The 15,037-nt window shown below is 45.5% G+C and overlaps 1 protein-coding gene across 5 annotated transcripts in view; it reads right to left on the reverse strand.

The window, feature by feature from the left end:
* AFF3 (ALF transcription elongation factor 3) overlaps positions 1-15,037 on the reverse strand; it is a 613,873-nt gene that overhangs the window by 34,938 nt on the left and 563,898 nt on the right. For all 5 annotated transcript variants that reach the window (XM_010352080.3, XM_074404166.1, XM_074404177.1 and 2 more), the window contains 3 exons: positions 11,019-12,113; positions 5,620-5,744; positions 1,623-1,824 (listed from right to left, as the gene is read on the reverse strand). In XM_010352080.3, the coding sequence (XP_010350382.3) occupies positions 1,623-1,824; positions 5,620-5,744; positions 11,019-12,113 (1,422 nt within the window). The remainder of the gene's footprint in view (positions 1-1,622; positions 1,825-5,619; positions 5,745-11,018; positions 12,114-15,037) is intronic.

Raw genomic sequence — 15,037 nt, forward strand, 5'->3', positions numbered from 1 at the left:
AGAGTAACTAAATAAAACCTGTATTTGGTTTACAGTTTTCTGCATATCACAGTTGCTCACGACATAAGGATATAGAGGCAAATAAAACTTGAATTGGTGGCTTTTTGTTCCAGTTTTTCTAGCATAGCTGTTCCCCAATTGTTTCAGTCTAGAATTAAAGACCACTGCTCCCAAGTGAGGGTGTGCAAAGAAGTTCCTGAGGATGTTGTAAGATTTAGGCTCTTGTAAGAACTTCCTTCAACTTTGAATAATCTTTAATTCATGGATAAAGTGTTATACAGTGCTCCTTCCATCGTTTTTCTTTGTAGAGTCCTGTTCTTAAGTCTTATATCACTCCCTGCCTTAGAAAGCCCAGTTAGCTTTTTTTTTTTTTTTTTTTTTTAAGATGGAGTCTTGCTCTGTCGCCCAGGCTGGAGTGCACTGGCATGATCTCAGCTCACTGCAACCTCCACCTCCCCAGTTCAAGCGATTCTCCTGCCTCAGCCTCCTGAGAAGCTGAGATTACAGGTATATGCCACCATGCCCAGTCACCCAGCTGGTTTTGATAGGCACAGTGATTACCACGGGGGAGGGTATGAAAGTAACTCATGTTCCTGAAAGGATGAGTGGTCCAGGGCTGCTGGCTGTTAAGGGCCAGCACAGAACTAACATGTAGTGTTAATTGCATAGGTGACCCTAGGTGTTGGAGTCTTTTTTTTTGAGACAGAGTCTTGCTTTGTCGCCCAGGATGGAGTGCAGTGGTGAGATCTAAGCTCACTGCAACCTCTGCCTCCCAGGTTTAAGCAACTCTTGTGCCGCAGCCTCCCGAGTAGCTGGGAGTACAGGTGCCCGCCACCACGTCCTGCTAATTTTTCTATTTTTGGTAGAGACAGTGTTTCACCATGTTGGCCAGGCTGGTCTTGAACTCCTGACCTCAAGCGATCCACCCGTGTCAGCCTCCCAAAGTACTGGGAATACAGGCATGAGCCACCATGCCCACCAAGGGTTTTTTCCTAATATTGTCTCTTTTAAATTTTATCACTACCATTTTGCAGGTAAAGAAACAGGAGCAGAGAGATTAAGCAACTGGCCCAAGATCACACTGTAGCAAAGAGTTGAGGTCAGACTCTGAACCCAAGTCCCTTGCTCTTCCCCTGGGGCGTGTTGGAATCACCAGTGAGATCACTGGAAAAGGGGTGGTGACAGGGGTCCCCCACTGTGGCCAAGACACTGGCCAATAAACGTGAAGTGGTGGCCCTGTAGGTGTGGGGTTTCAATCCCAGATTTAACTCTGCCCTGGGGTAAGAAGTATTTCCCAATAGAAAGGTTGGTTGGTTCAAACTCCTAATTTACTTTGTTGTTGGATGGTATATTATTTTTAGGTCTTTTCTTTACAGAAGGAAAAATGAAATCCTGCCTAAGAAACAGAAGCTTAGAACTCCCCCTAAGGGTTATTCTTTCCCACTCTCTGTTGGGAGGGTAAAGGGGGCTGTCCTCTGCTAAGTCTTGCTAGAAGTGGGCTGCGTTCAGGAATTCTCAAGGGACCTCAAGCATGTGTTCAGACTGTGCTAGGTTAGAGACAGAGCTTAGGGGTGCTCAATTTCATTTTGGTTTCAATTAGGAAAGGAAGAGCATCAACGAACCATGAGGTCTCCACTGTGAGGCTGCAGCTGGCTGTCGGCCTTCGGCTTTTTGCTGGAAGAGGCTGAAGTGAACAAACTGTTGCCATTAGGTCGGCCGGAAGAAGTTAAGTCCTCGCTGGTGTATTTGTGTTTAGATGCATCAGAGAGGGGTGAGATGGGCGACCGAAGCATTTTTTCATTTTTATTTATTGGTATTGCCACGCTGAAAAAGGAAATTATAGTAACGGAATGTCACAGAGTTAGCACAGGGAAAGGTAAATGTTTTCATATGACCCAAACCACCCAACTGGGACCTGCTGGTAGAAGAAGCTTATTGGGAATTATTATACCAAGAAACAAGTTAATGGCATTAGGACTATAACAAACAATAAGCAAATGTCACTCACTGTTTCTTTTCTCTATCAGGATGAACAGTAATTCTGGAGCTAGGACCAAAGAACATGACTAAGAATAACAACACTTTCATTTTCTGAGTTCTTTATCCAAGAATCTCAGAATACCCAACAAACAACTTACTGTTTCCCTAACAAACATAAGCAACAAGCAGTGGGAAAGTCAATCAACAACAATAAATAAATTCTACATTTCTTTTTTTTTTTTTTTAATTTTTTGAGACAGGGTCTGGCTCTGTTGTCCAGGCTAGAGAGCAGTAGCCGGATCTTGGCTCACTGTAGCCCTAACCTCCTGGGCTCCAGCAATCTTCCCACCTCAGCCTCCTGAGTAGCAGGGACATTAGGTATGCACCACCACACCTGGCTAATTTTTCATATTTTTTGAAAAGATGGGGTTTCACCATGTTGCCCAAGCTGGTCTTGAACTCTTGGACCCAAGGTGCTTCAGCCTCCCAAAGTGCTGGGATTATAGGCGTGAGCCATCGTGCCTGGCAGAATTCTACATTTCTTTTTATTTTTTGAGATGGAGTTTTGCTCTTGTTGCCCAGGCTTGAGTGCAATGGCATGATCTCGGCTCACTACAATATCCGCCTCCCAGGTTCAAGGTATTCTTCTGCCTCAGCTTTCCAAGTAGCTGGGATTACAGGTGCCTGCCACCACGGCTGGATAATTTTTGTATAGCAGAGACGGGGTTTCACTATGTTGGCCAGGCTGGTCTTGAACTTCTGACCTCAGGTGATCCACCTGCCTTGGCCTCCCAAAGTGCCGGGATTACAGGCCCGAGTTCTACATTTCTAAAAAGACTTTTGCTCTCTTATCGGAGCTTGTACTAAATATTATATAGAAGCTAATAAAACCAGAGAACAACCTGCAATATGTGAAGCCAATTCTTAATATGTGAGTTTATGACTTAACCAGGGATTGGTCAGATTAAACCTAGGCTATAAAAAGGGTGAGAAGTTACAGTTTCTGATTCCTCACTTCTTATTTTACCTTCAAAACTACTGTCTGTGCTTGAATATAACGTTCTCCAAAATCAACCATCAGTGAAGAGGGATTCACTTATATTTGGGTTTGCAATGCATATTAATTACATTGTTAGGGCTCTATTACTTTAAAGAAGTATTGTTTGGGGAAGACAGATTAGTCTGAAATAAACTCAGTCATCGCTAATTTAGGATAATTATAGAGGTCACCTAGTAGAGTCTGTTAAAAATGGTGAAGACATCTAACAAAGATTTACTTATTATTCTTGGGGTTGGGCTCTCTTAAAATTGCACCTATCGATTATCACCGAAAACAAGCCATTAAAGTCACGTCGAAAAGCAATTTTCTTAGCTGGTGGTCATGGTGGAGAAATTACAAACACAGGCCTCTAGAACAAATGACAAAACCCCGGTTCTTAATGTTATGCAAATAGATACATGTGGGGATAGAATTTCTGGTGATAGATTTCTGGTTCCAAAAGCACTGTGTGTCTAACAACAGAGAGGATGTGTTATGCAAAAGTGCCTTGGGAGAATCAAAAGTTGCTCATCTACTGATATCGAAAATGCTGATGTTGAAGCTAATGTGGACAGCTTGAGAAACGAATTGTTTCTTGAAATGTGAGTAAAAAAGGACCTTTTCCTTGGTTTCTATTATTTGATGTACTTCATAATTTTTACAGTGCATGGAAAACGAAACTATGATACTAAGTATTATCATGGACATCATATGATTGCCCTTTTTTCATCACTGCCAGTATATATATATATATATATATATATATATATATATATATATTCAAGTTGACCAAAGAAACTTTCTTTGGAGCTCTTCTTGGAAATTGGCAATCTCCTTCTCTGGGACTGCTGTACAGCACTGGTAAAACTTGATAGTAGTAATCACAGTTCCGGAGGTACACAGACCACCTTTCCCAGAAATAACTCTAAGCACTTTTTATCCATTGTGTCACTACTTAACATAAATAAAACCATCAGAACTAGCCAGGCTAAGTCTCTAGAGCAACAGTTTTTTAACCTGGGGTCCAATAACTTGAATGCAGACGTGACCTCTTCATTTTCACTAACCTCTCACTGAAATAGAACATTTACTTCAACTATGAGTAAAGGTATGAAACCAGAGTCATGGTTTAGCAGGAGTAGAACTATTAACACCTGTGATTGTGTCACCAGTAGAAATCACTCACAGCTATTTTCCTTCTTTTTTTTCTTTTTTTTTTTTTTTTGAGACGGGGTTTCACTCTGTCACCCAGGCTGGAGTGCAGTGACGCAATCTTGGCTCATTGCAACCTCCGCCTCCTGGGTTCAAGCGATTCTCCCGCCTCAGCCTCCTGAGTAGCTGGGACTACAGGTGTGCACCACCAATGCCTGGCTAATTTTTAATGTAATTTTAGTAGAGAAGGGGTTTCATCATATTGGCTAGGATCACTCCTGACCTGTGATCCGCCCACCTCAGCCTCCCAAAGTGCTGGGATTACAGGTGTGAGCCGCTGTGCCCAGCCAAATCACAGCTATTTTCATATCATATTGCAGTTGTGCAGACATACGGTTTATATTCTTCACTGCTAAGAAATTACGGAAGCCATCAGATCAGCTAGAAAGGTTATTTAGTGCATTAAAAAGCACATACATAACAATATCAGACATTTAAAAATATTTTGGGACCACATTTTCCCATTTCCCCTTTCCCAATATTCTGGGCTGCCTTCCACCCTGCACAGAGGACTGAGGAGTGGGCAGCGCGCTGGGGCAGCCCTCGCCGTCCTTCCAAGGTGATCCTGCACTGCAGTGGGCCTGCGTGTGTGCACCCTCGCTCTCCAATTTCCTTGCTGAGTTTTAGCACCGCTCTACATCTTTTCCTAACCTTTCAGTTTACATTTTTATGTGTTGTGCTGAGACATTCGTCTCCCTTTAAAATTCTATGTATATGGTCAGGGAGGGTGAGGTGTGTTTTAGAGAGGAAGAGTGGTTTCCGTGCTGTGGTATTTCAAAATGGAAAGAGCTTCTATGACTGATAAGCTACTCGTTTCTAATAAATACCTGGGAACTTGCCTTGCTAGCAAGCCATTTATCACAGAGGGGATTCAGTGTTGGGTGGGTCCATCTGGAACCCTTGAGAGGAGTGTCTGGGTGGTCATTTAATCTTGGGAGCATGGACCCTTCTAAAACCACAATTTTAGTCTATATCCAATTAATTGCTTTAGGTGCTTCACATGGAGATTCAGCTTGAAGTGTGTTTTTCTTCGTCTGTGTAATAAGCTTAGTGTTCTTATGAGTTTAGCGGTTGCCATTAAAATACTGATTTGAAATTCAGTTATTATCCTTTTTTGGGGGCAAGGGCGTATCTTCGGGAGTGCAGAGCTGTATGTAACTAGTAGCTTGTCTTTGGTTATGGGCAAGCACCCTGCATGCCTATCGGGAGCTATAGTGTGAGGCATTGTGTAGCCATAATAATAGGACTTGGGTTAATGGAGGGAGGCAAGTCTGCAGACCCAGACCAGAGCAGTCCTCCAAAAGCCAGACCCTCCTCCAACACGGCAGGTGACTTTCAGACCCAGAGATCCCTCCAGCTCACTTCCACTTTGGAGGAAATGCACGTACCTGTTGATGTTCATGTTGCAGTGGTTTGCAGACAAAGTATTACTGGCGGAGGTGGCTAGTCTTGAAGAACTCTCTTTCTCTCCCTGGGCCTTCTTGGTCTCCCTGTAGTTGTCTTCGATGTCACACTGTTTGGGAATAAGCTAAAGTCAATCAGCCCTGGATTTCAAGAGGTCATTATGGGCTCCCAGGCACCGACTTCCACAGAGCGAGGCCTCCTGGGAGCCCCACTCACCCAGCTTCCCTGAAGAGCAGCCTGCACAGCTGTGCCCCTGCCATCAGCTCAACAAGCAAGGATGAAATCTGTTGGTTTTACAATTAACAGCTGCTGCAGAGGCGAGGCACGACACCATGATTCAACATTTTGGGAATTCTGAAAACTGCTCTGCCGTCAACAGGACCAGAATTTAGGCCTCCCAAAGCAGGCCTGGTCTGTTTTCACTGCAGCTCCAGCGACACTCACCTTGGCATTTCTTGGTATCAGAATAAGGTACCAAGTGTGTGTTCTCTGGGATTCATGCCGTAAGGGCAGTGGTACACTTGGACTTTTCTGCTTTAAAAATTCTTGCCTCTTGGCCGGGCGTGGTGGCTCATGCCTGTAATCCCAGCACTTTGGGAGGCCAAGGCAGGTGAATCACGAGGGAGTTTGAGACCAGCCTGGCCAACATAGTGAAACCCCGTCTCTACTAAAAATACAAAAAAATTAGTGGGGCGTGGTGGCAGGCACCTGTAATCCCAGCTACTCGGGAGGCTGAGTGAGGCAGGAGAATCACTTGAACCTAGAAGGTGGAGGTTGCAGTGAGCTAAGGTCACGCCATTGCACTCTAGCCAGGGCGACAGTGCGAGACTATCTCAAAAAAAAAAAAAAAAAAAAATCTTGCCTTTTGTGATCTGCAAGCAGAGGCAGTTATCTCTTGGTGCCTTAATTCTAGTTTACAAATACTATCCCATGACATCTTAGAATCCATAAAGTACTTTTTTCTAAAACAGTACTTTGATTGGATCCTTGTTGCCATGATTGTGTTTAATTTTATTTATTTATTTAGAGATAAGAGTTTTGCTCTGTCACTCAGGCTGGAGAGCAGTCATACGATCATGGCTCACTACAGCCTCGACCTCCCAGGCTCAGGCGATCCCCCTGCCTCAGCCTCCAGAGTAGCTGGGACTGCAGGTGTGCGCCACCAAGCCTGGCTAATTTTTTGTATTTTTTTTTTTTTTCCTGTAGAGATGGGGTTTTGCCATGTTGCTCAGGCTGATCTCAAACTCCTGGGCTGAAGTGATTCTCCCACCTTGGCTTCCCAAAGTGCCGGGATGGCAGGCGTGGGCTATCAGGCCAGCCTGTGTTTAACTTTAGATGTGTTAGGGTGCAACACAAATATGTTCGGAAAGTTCCATTTTCCATGAGAGAGCAGGAACCTAGTATGGTATCCTCAGGGTTGTCTGTAGTATTTTCCAGGAGACAAGTGCCAGCACCAAAGAGAGAAAGACTCTGACCTTCTTGCTCTGGCTGGGATTTTGCCACACAGCCTCTGCCACAGGGGATCCCAGATGCCCACACTGTAATAGTGCCCCCATGGAGGGCCCAATTTAGCTCTAGGGCTCCAGCAGGGTGAGACTCCACAAGTTTGACAGCCAGGTCTACAGGGTCCCATCTCCAGCACCCAGTACTGGGGTATTAATGCCCAGAATACCAAGTAAAGAGCACTATAAAAATGTTCTCTCACTTCTCTTGTGTCTGTGTTTAATGATGATTCATTAGATTTTATGAGTACCACCAGGTGTCAGGCTTAGTATAAATGAAGTTTTTAAAGTTAAAAATGGCCATAAGTAATACAACTATTTAAACACAGTTTATTATGGAATTTTATGTACATCTTTCTGCACATCTCTCTCTCTCTAGCAATCTCTGTATGCCTGGGCAGCTATATATATTTCCCATCTGTCTATATGTTACCAATGTCTGTCTCTGCATATTTCATGTATGTGTGTATTTCCATCAGCCTATTCATCTAGCCATCCATTCCAGAGGTAATAGCCACACTCATTCCCGGATGATTAACTGATTGATTGATTCCTATGCTCAACAAAGATTGAGCACCAGCAAGTAATAAGGAAGACAGGGTGTACGGAGAAAAACCGCAGGAGGAACAGCGGGTAGGGAATAAATGAGCTGACATGTGTTACTGACTTCCATTGTTTGAACATATTGTGTGAATCTGACAACACCCCTGCAAAGATGTCAGCATTTTCTAGATGGAGAAATTGAAGTTCAGAGAAAGTAAGGTCACCTGATTAAGGTCACCCAGGAGGTCAAGGACCCTAAATAACTTTCTGAGTCTAGTGCAAAATGAAAATGCTGGGCCCCTTGTTCGAAAAGCAAGAAAAGAGTGATGTTATAAAGCCCTCAACTAGAAAACATTTTCCTTTCTTTCAGTCTCTGTCACAGGGGTGTCTACAGTATTTGTGTTGTACTTCTTTGGGCATGGGGATACCTGCGGGTTGGGGGGCCAGTGTACCCTCTTAAGAGTCATGTCTGCCCTGGGATGAGGCATAAGTGTGCAGCCCACCAGTGTGGGTGTTCCCCTCCTGACAATCAGAGGCCCTACTTATGGTGCCCGAGTCCAGTCAGGCATTTCCCCAACAACCCACAGTGAATGGGCAGCCACCAGGGCACTGCAAGACCCCCTTTGGAATGTCTCGCTACCTGGATCAAGATTGGCCAAGAGCCATCCTATGCCTGCACCTAGGCCCTTCTTGGGGTGAGGGCAGCAATGGTCCCTGGACTAAGATGGGAAGGGCGACACTGCCTAGGGCCGGGGGTGCCAGGGGATGGAAGAGCAGGCAGAACCTGCCCTGCAGAAACAGGCAGTAGGTATGAACACATTGATTCAAAGTTCCATATGCCCCTGCACATGGGCCATCAATTTGCAGCATCACAAATTGAAAGATAAAAGGAAAAATTTCAAGATGGCAGCCACAAGCATTCAACTCCAAGGGGCCCTGTGTGATGCACACCAGTGTGGTCCCATGCATTGGGCCCATGAAAAGTTGACTCTGTAAATGGTAAAGATGGGATTTGAAGTCAGGTGACTTTGGTGTGAAAATCCACATACTTTCCATTAGATGTGAGCACTCCCAGGGCAATGGGAACCAACCACGGACGCCCACTGCAGACTAATGGCCCTGCTGGGCGAAAACTATGTTGGGGTCTCTTTATAAAATTATCTTTGCATCCATACCAAGGAAAAACAAAAAGCTGCCCCTTGAAGATATTTCTTTTCATGAGCTTTCTTGCAAGGGCTTCAAATTCTACTTTATAGGGATAAATTAGTTAATGTTATTCATACTATGTGAAGAAACACATCCTTTGGTACTTTATTTTTTTATATTATTTATTTATTTATTTTGAGGTGGAGTCTTACTTTTGCCCAGGCTAGCGTGAAGTGGCGTAGTCTTGGCTCACTGCAACTTCCGCCTCCCAGGTTCAAGTGATTCTCCCGTTTCAGCCTCCCAAGTAGCTGGGACTACAGGCGTTCACCACCATGCCCGGCTACTTTTTTGTATTTTAGTAGAGATGGGATTTCACCATGTTGTCTAGGCTGATCTCGAACTCCTGAGCTCAGGCAATCTGCCCACCTCAGCCTCCTAAAGTACCAGAATGAGAGGCGTGAGCCACCGTGCCTGGCCTGGATTTTAGAATAAATTGCTCTGGTCATAGATGCCCTTAGGTCACAAAGATGATTGTCATAAAAAAGGAGACTGTGTGCCTTCTCCACGCACACTTATAAAGTGAGGAATACATTCATTGTGGCCAGGACAAGGTAACAAGCTGTACTCCTTAATCCCCCTCTCAATCAGGGATTCAAAATAGCTGTGAAACATACGTGTTCAGTCTAACTTTTTTATTGATAAGACTAGGCTGCCTTTAGAAAACTGGAAAATATATAAACCTCAGACTGATTTCTTATTGTGACACTTTGAAGCCAAACAGCCCGGGTTCATTCCTGGTTCAGCCCCTTAGCCTACGCGACCTTGGGCAAATTGCTTTAGGGCTTCTGAGCCTCAGTTCCCTTTCTGTAAAACGGGTTTGGCAGTAATATTTGCCTCATAAAGTTATAAGGATAAAATGATTTAACATGTATAAAGTGTCTGGAGCAGCACCCATCATGGGGACCTATATACCTGTGAGCTGTTGTTACTGAAAACTTGGTCCTAAATTTGGAGCCATCCATGAGTATTGAGATCTTGGTTTGTCACCCGCTTTATTTTTCACTGTGGTAAAAATTACTTTTGAAGATACATTAACAGGAGGGGTTAAAAATCCTCAAAATTGGCTTTAATGGGTGATTAAGGCATTCCCCTGTGCAAAAACCTTTGAAATGGGCTGTGCATTCAGTGTCTGCTGCCAGAGACGCCCCATAGCTCTCCCTGTCCTTGCACTGCCTTCTCACTCCCTGGCCTCACCGCTTCCATCCCTGAGCCTGGATGTATTCAAATATCTCTCCTCTTCAAAGCCGTTTTCAGGGCCCCTCGACCTTGAAGTTCTCCTTGATCAATGCCATAGAAAGCAAAAGCTGCTGGTTCTGATGCTGCATCAGGGTCTGCTGTATTCATTTTCACCTGCCACAGCCTTGGACTTTGTGAGGCCACTGGCTTTTTGGGTCAATGAGTGATCCCATCATCAATGTCATCTCATCCCATTCCTCCCGGCAAATAGTGGGGTTCTTCATGTGTTTAGCTTTCTCACAGGCCCTGCATCCAGCTGCATGTGCACACACTAGATAAATATTTCCTATTTTGACATTCAGTGGGACAAGGCTTAATTATCTATAACTATAAAATAGGGATAATAGGCCGGGCACAGTGGCTCACACCTGTAATCCCAACATTTTGGGAGGCTGAGGTGGGTGGATCACCTGAGGTTAGGAGTTCAAGACCAGCCTGACCAACATGATGAAATCCCATCTCTACTAAAAATGCAAAAAAATTAGGTGGGGGTGGTGATGGATGCCTGTAATCCCAGATACTTGGGAGGCTGAGGTAGGAGAATCAGCTGAACCTGGGAGGCAGAGGTTGCAGTGAGCAGAGATTGTGCCATTGCGCTCCAGCCTGCGCAATAGAGCAAAACTCCCTCTCAAAAGAAAGAAAGAAAAAAAAAAAAGGATAATAATAGTACTTCCCTCACTGAGCAGTTCTAAGGACTCACCCAAATTAGATGTTAACTGCTTACAACAATGTCTGGATATACAAAGTACTCTAGAAGTGTGTGTTAGGTAAGGATGCACAAAACTCCTGTGGCAGCTTATGGTCCCAACCAGCCGCCTGTGGGTGCTCTGCCCCATGTACCCACAAGTTAAGACACAGCCCCTGCTCCCCCCCACCACCCCGACTCCCAGGCCTACCTTGCGTTTCCTCTTGGATTTTGGCAAAGTCTTTTCTGCGGGAGTGTCCGAGGTGTGGCTGGGTGGTGCGCTCTCGGAGTCCTTGGTGGCAGGGGTGCTCAAGACCCCTGGCTCCTGGGGCAGGTGTTCTGGGATCCTGGACAGGAGGGTCAGGTCGATTTTGACCCAGAGAGACCTGACCTCATCACTGTCCTTTAGAGGGGAGAGAAGTTCGTTCCGGCCAAAGGGGACCAGCGTGTAGAACTGCTCCTCCAGCTCCTTGGCGATGTCACTGGTGGTCCTGGCGTTGATGGAGCCTACAGGGGCCCTGGGACCACTGCCCCCGTTGGCAGCAGCCTCCTTCAGCCTCTGGTCGTTCCCGGAGGAGGCGGAGGCAGCCACCGCCTGTGCTTTGGACAGAGGGTACTCCTCCTGCTCGGACTCCAGGTCGGAGTCCGAGGAGGAGGACGAAGATGATGACTCTGTCTCAATAAACTCCTTGGATTTGGGGACGATCCTGCTCAGCCCCCGTGTGCGGCGCTTCTCGCAGGTCACGGAGGAGCGCAGCTCCTTGCGGTGGTTCGCTCTGCTGTTGCCGCAGGGCCTGGTTTTGGTGGGTTCCGGGGGGACCACCACGCTCGCCCCCAGCGCGTCCGCGGCCGCGGGCTCCTCGGGCCGGTGGCAGTTGGCGCCGTCCCCGGCCGAGGTCCTCTCGGTGCGCCTGGTGGGCTTCTTGCCCGCTGACCTCCGGGCGGGCGCGGGCGCGTTCTCCGTGGGCGCACAGGGCACTGCGGGCGGCGGGGCGGCTGCGCTCACCGCCACGGCCACGGCCGCGGGCGGGGACTTCTGCTTCACGCCTTTACTCCCAGGGGCCTTGTTCGCTGTCCTCGGCCTCTGCTCCTCCTTGCAGGTGCTCTTGATCTCCTTGTCCCTCAGGCTGGGCTGGCAAACGTCGGGAAGTTTCCCACAGTCCTGGACATCGTCTTTCACTGGGTTGTAGTACTGATTGCTCTCTGGCCCATGGCTTTCATTTTGGATCAGAATAGGAGGCTTGTGGGGATTAACTTTGTTTAGCCATTTATCCAGCTGCCACTTGTTAGAAGATGCTGGTTCAGCCTGAAAACAGAAAACCGGTGAACAAACAAAACATCTTTCATTAAAGGCTCACTTAAAAGGGGCCTGGCTGTTTTTATCTTGACTTACTCCTCTAAGTGTATGAGCAGAAAATGAATGGGCTAGAAGCAAAAGGAAAACAGAAGCATTAAGTGTGTGCCACAGCCCCATGTGGCACTCAGGATGCCTGAATGATGCTGTCCTTACCGGCCCATGGCACTAAACGTCCTTGCAGCAGTTCGAAGTCTCTTTGGAAAAATAAGGAAAGCATTGTGCTTCCTTACAACCCATTTCCTAATACTTTCGAGGGTTAGTATAGATTTTTAAAAAAGTAATTATACATACATATGTGAACTTGAGATTCCCCAAAACTTAACTGGAGAATAGTTTAGATGCGCTGAGCATTAAATCACTTGTTTTCTTTGGCGAGACTTAAAACTTTGGGGAGATCTGAAGAGAGGACTAAGTGGAACCTATAATCCCAAACAATTATGAGTTACGTGTTGAAGGCAGGTAGGCTGTCGTTGTTTGGTGGTAGGAGCAAAGACCTTGGGAAGATGGCTTGTTTTGCGTGTAGAACTATTTCAGTGGGATTTGCACATCTTTGGCAGCCTGACTGGGTCAGTGTATCCTCAACCTGCTTCTATCACACTTTGCCACAACTACTTCAAACTTGGAGGTGAGATGGAAACCTTTCCTGCAAGCAGTTTTGCTAACTTACAGCAACTCATGAAAGTCACTGGTTTTGAACTGTGGCCTACAGGTTGGCTCTGGGGTTGAGGGTGTGGAATGGCCAGGGAATGCCCTGAAATGGATGGGAAATGGGTACATGCATTTTGTTACTGGAAGAGGTCTGCAGTTTTCAGTTGTGTCTTTAAGAGTCTATGTCTCAGAAAAGAAAAATAAGGACCAATCCAATAATTTTACAGGGAGTAAATGCTGATGTCTAAGAAAAGTTAATAAATCCAGCATTATGATTATTAAGAGAAAACAGGTGTATTGGGAAGTCTAGAATTTTGGCCAGAGTATTTTCAATTTCACAAATTGAAATCAGTAAAATATTTTGGTCAATTAAGGTGATGTGTTTTTCCTTTCCTGTGGCCTTCCACCTTTCAAATTTGTGGCATGCATTGTTTTAGGGGACACCAGATACCAGGCTAGAGTAAGACACTGCTTAGCTCCATACTTTAAACTTGATCAGTTCAAGTCTAGAGCAAATTGGGTCTGTTGCCAGAGAAAAAATATCTTAACATAATAAATTTGACCATCTGATCTTCGACAAACCTCACAAAAACAAGCAACGGGGAAAGGATTCCCTGTTAAATAAATGGTGTTGGGAAAACTGGCTAGCCATGTGCAGAAAGCAGAAACTAGACCCCTAGCTGACACCTTACACTAAAATTAACTCCAGATGGATTAAAGACTTAGACGTAAGACCTAACACCATAAAAACCCTAGAAGAAAACCTAAGCAAAACCATTCAGGACATAGGCATAGGCAAGGACTTCATGACTAAAACACCAAAAGCATTGGCAACAAAAGCCAAAATAGACAAATGGGACCTAATCAAACTCCACAGCTTCTGCACAGCAAAAGAAACAGTCATTAGAGTGAATCTGCAACCCACAAAATGGTAAAAAATTTTTGCGATCTACCCATCTGACAAAGGGCTAATACCCACAATCTACAAAGAACTAAAACAGATTTACATGCAAAAAACAAGCCTATCCAAAAATGGCAAAGGATATGAACAGATACTTTACAAAAGAAGACATATATGAGGCCAACAAACATATGAAGAAATGCTTATCTTCACTGGTCATTAGAGAAATGAAAATCAAAACTACGTTGAGATACCACCTCACGCCAGTTAGAATGGGGACCATTAAAAAATCTGGAGACAACAGATGCTGGAGAGGATGTGGAGAAATAGTAACACTTTTACACTGTTGGTGAGAGTGTAAATTAGTTCAACCATTGTGGAAGACAGTGTGGCGATTCCTCAAGGATCTAGGAATAGAAATTCCATTTGACCCAGCAATCCCATTACTGGGTATATATCCAAAGGATTATAAATCGTTCTACTATAAGGACACATGCACACAAATGTTCATTGCAGCACTGTTTACAATAGCAAAGACGAAGAATCAACCCAAATGCCCATCGATGATAGACTGGACAGGGAAAATGTGGCACATATACACCATGGAATACTATGCAGCCATCAAAAACGATGAGTTCGTGTCCTTTGTAGGGACATGGATGAACCCGGAAACCATCATCCTCAGCAAACTGACACGAGAACAGAAAATCAAACACCGCATGTTCTCATTCATAGGCAGGTGTTGAACAATGAGAACACATGGACACAGGGATGGGAGCATCACACACTGAGGTCTGTGCAGGGGGAACTAGGGGAGGGACAACGGGTGGTGGGGAGTTGGGGAGGGATAACCTGGGGAGACATGCCAGATACAGGTGATGGGGAGGAAGGCAGCAAACCACACTGCCATGTGTGCACCTATGCAACAATCCTGCATGTTCTTCACATGTACCCCCAAACCTAAAATGCAATAAAATACACACACACACACACACACACACACACATACACACACATACATGTTAAAACAACATAGTAAATTTGAAAAGGTTCCTCTGAAATAGCAAGGTTTGTTTTTCAACAGCGAGGCCTGTATTAAGAGCAGAACTCAGGGCTCTGGGCCTCACCTCAGGCATTAAGGATCTGAGGAGGGGAGGAGAGTGCTCTATCACAGACTCAGGGGCGCTGGCTGAGTCCGGGGCGCAGCTCAGGGAAATAGGAAGCCTCTGATGGACTAGAGTGGGCTGGGGCCAAGAGAAATTGACCACAGAGCATGGGGATCAGGCAACCAGAGCTATAGCAGGGACCGTGGACATCCAGCTGG

This window comes from Saimiri boliviensis, chromosome 1, assembly GCF_048565385.1.
Source record: "Saimiri boliviensis isolate mSaiBol1 chromosome 1, mSaiBol1.pri, whole genome shotgun sequence".
Classification (NCBI taxonomy): domain Eukaryota; kingdom Metazoa; phylum Chordata; class Mammalia; order Primates; family Cebidae; genus Saimiri; species Saimiri boliviensis.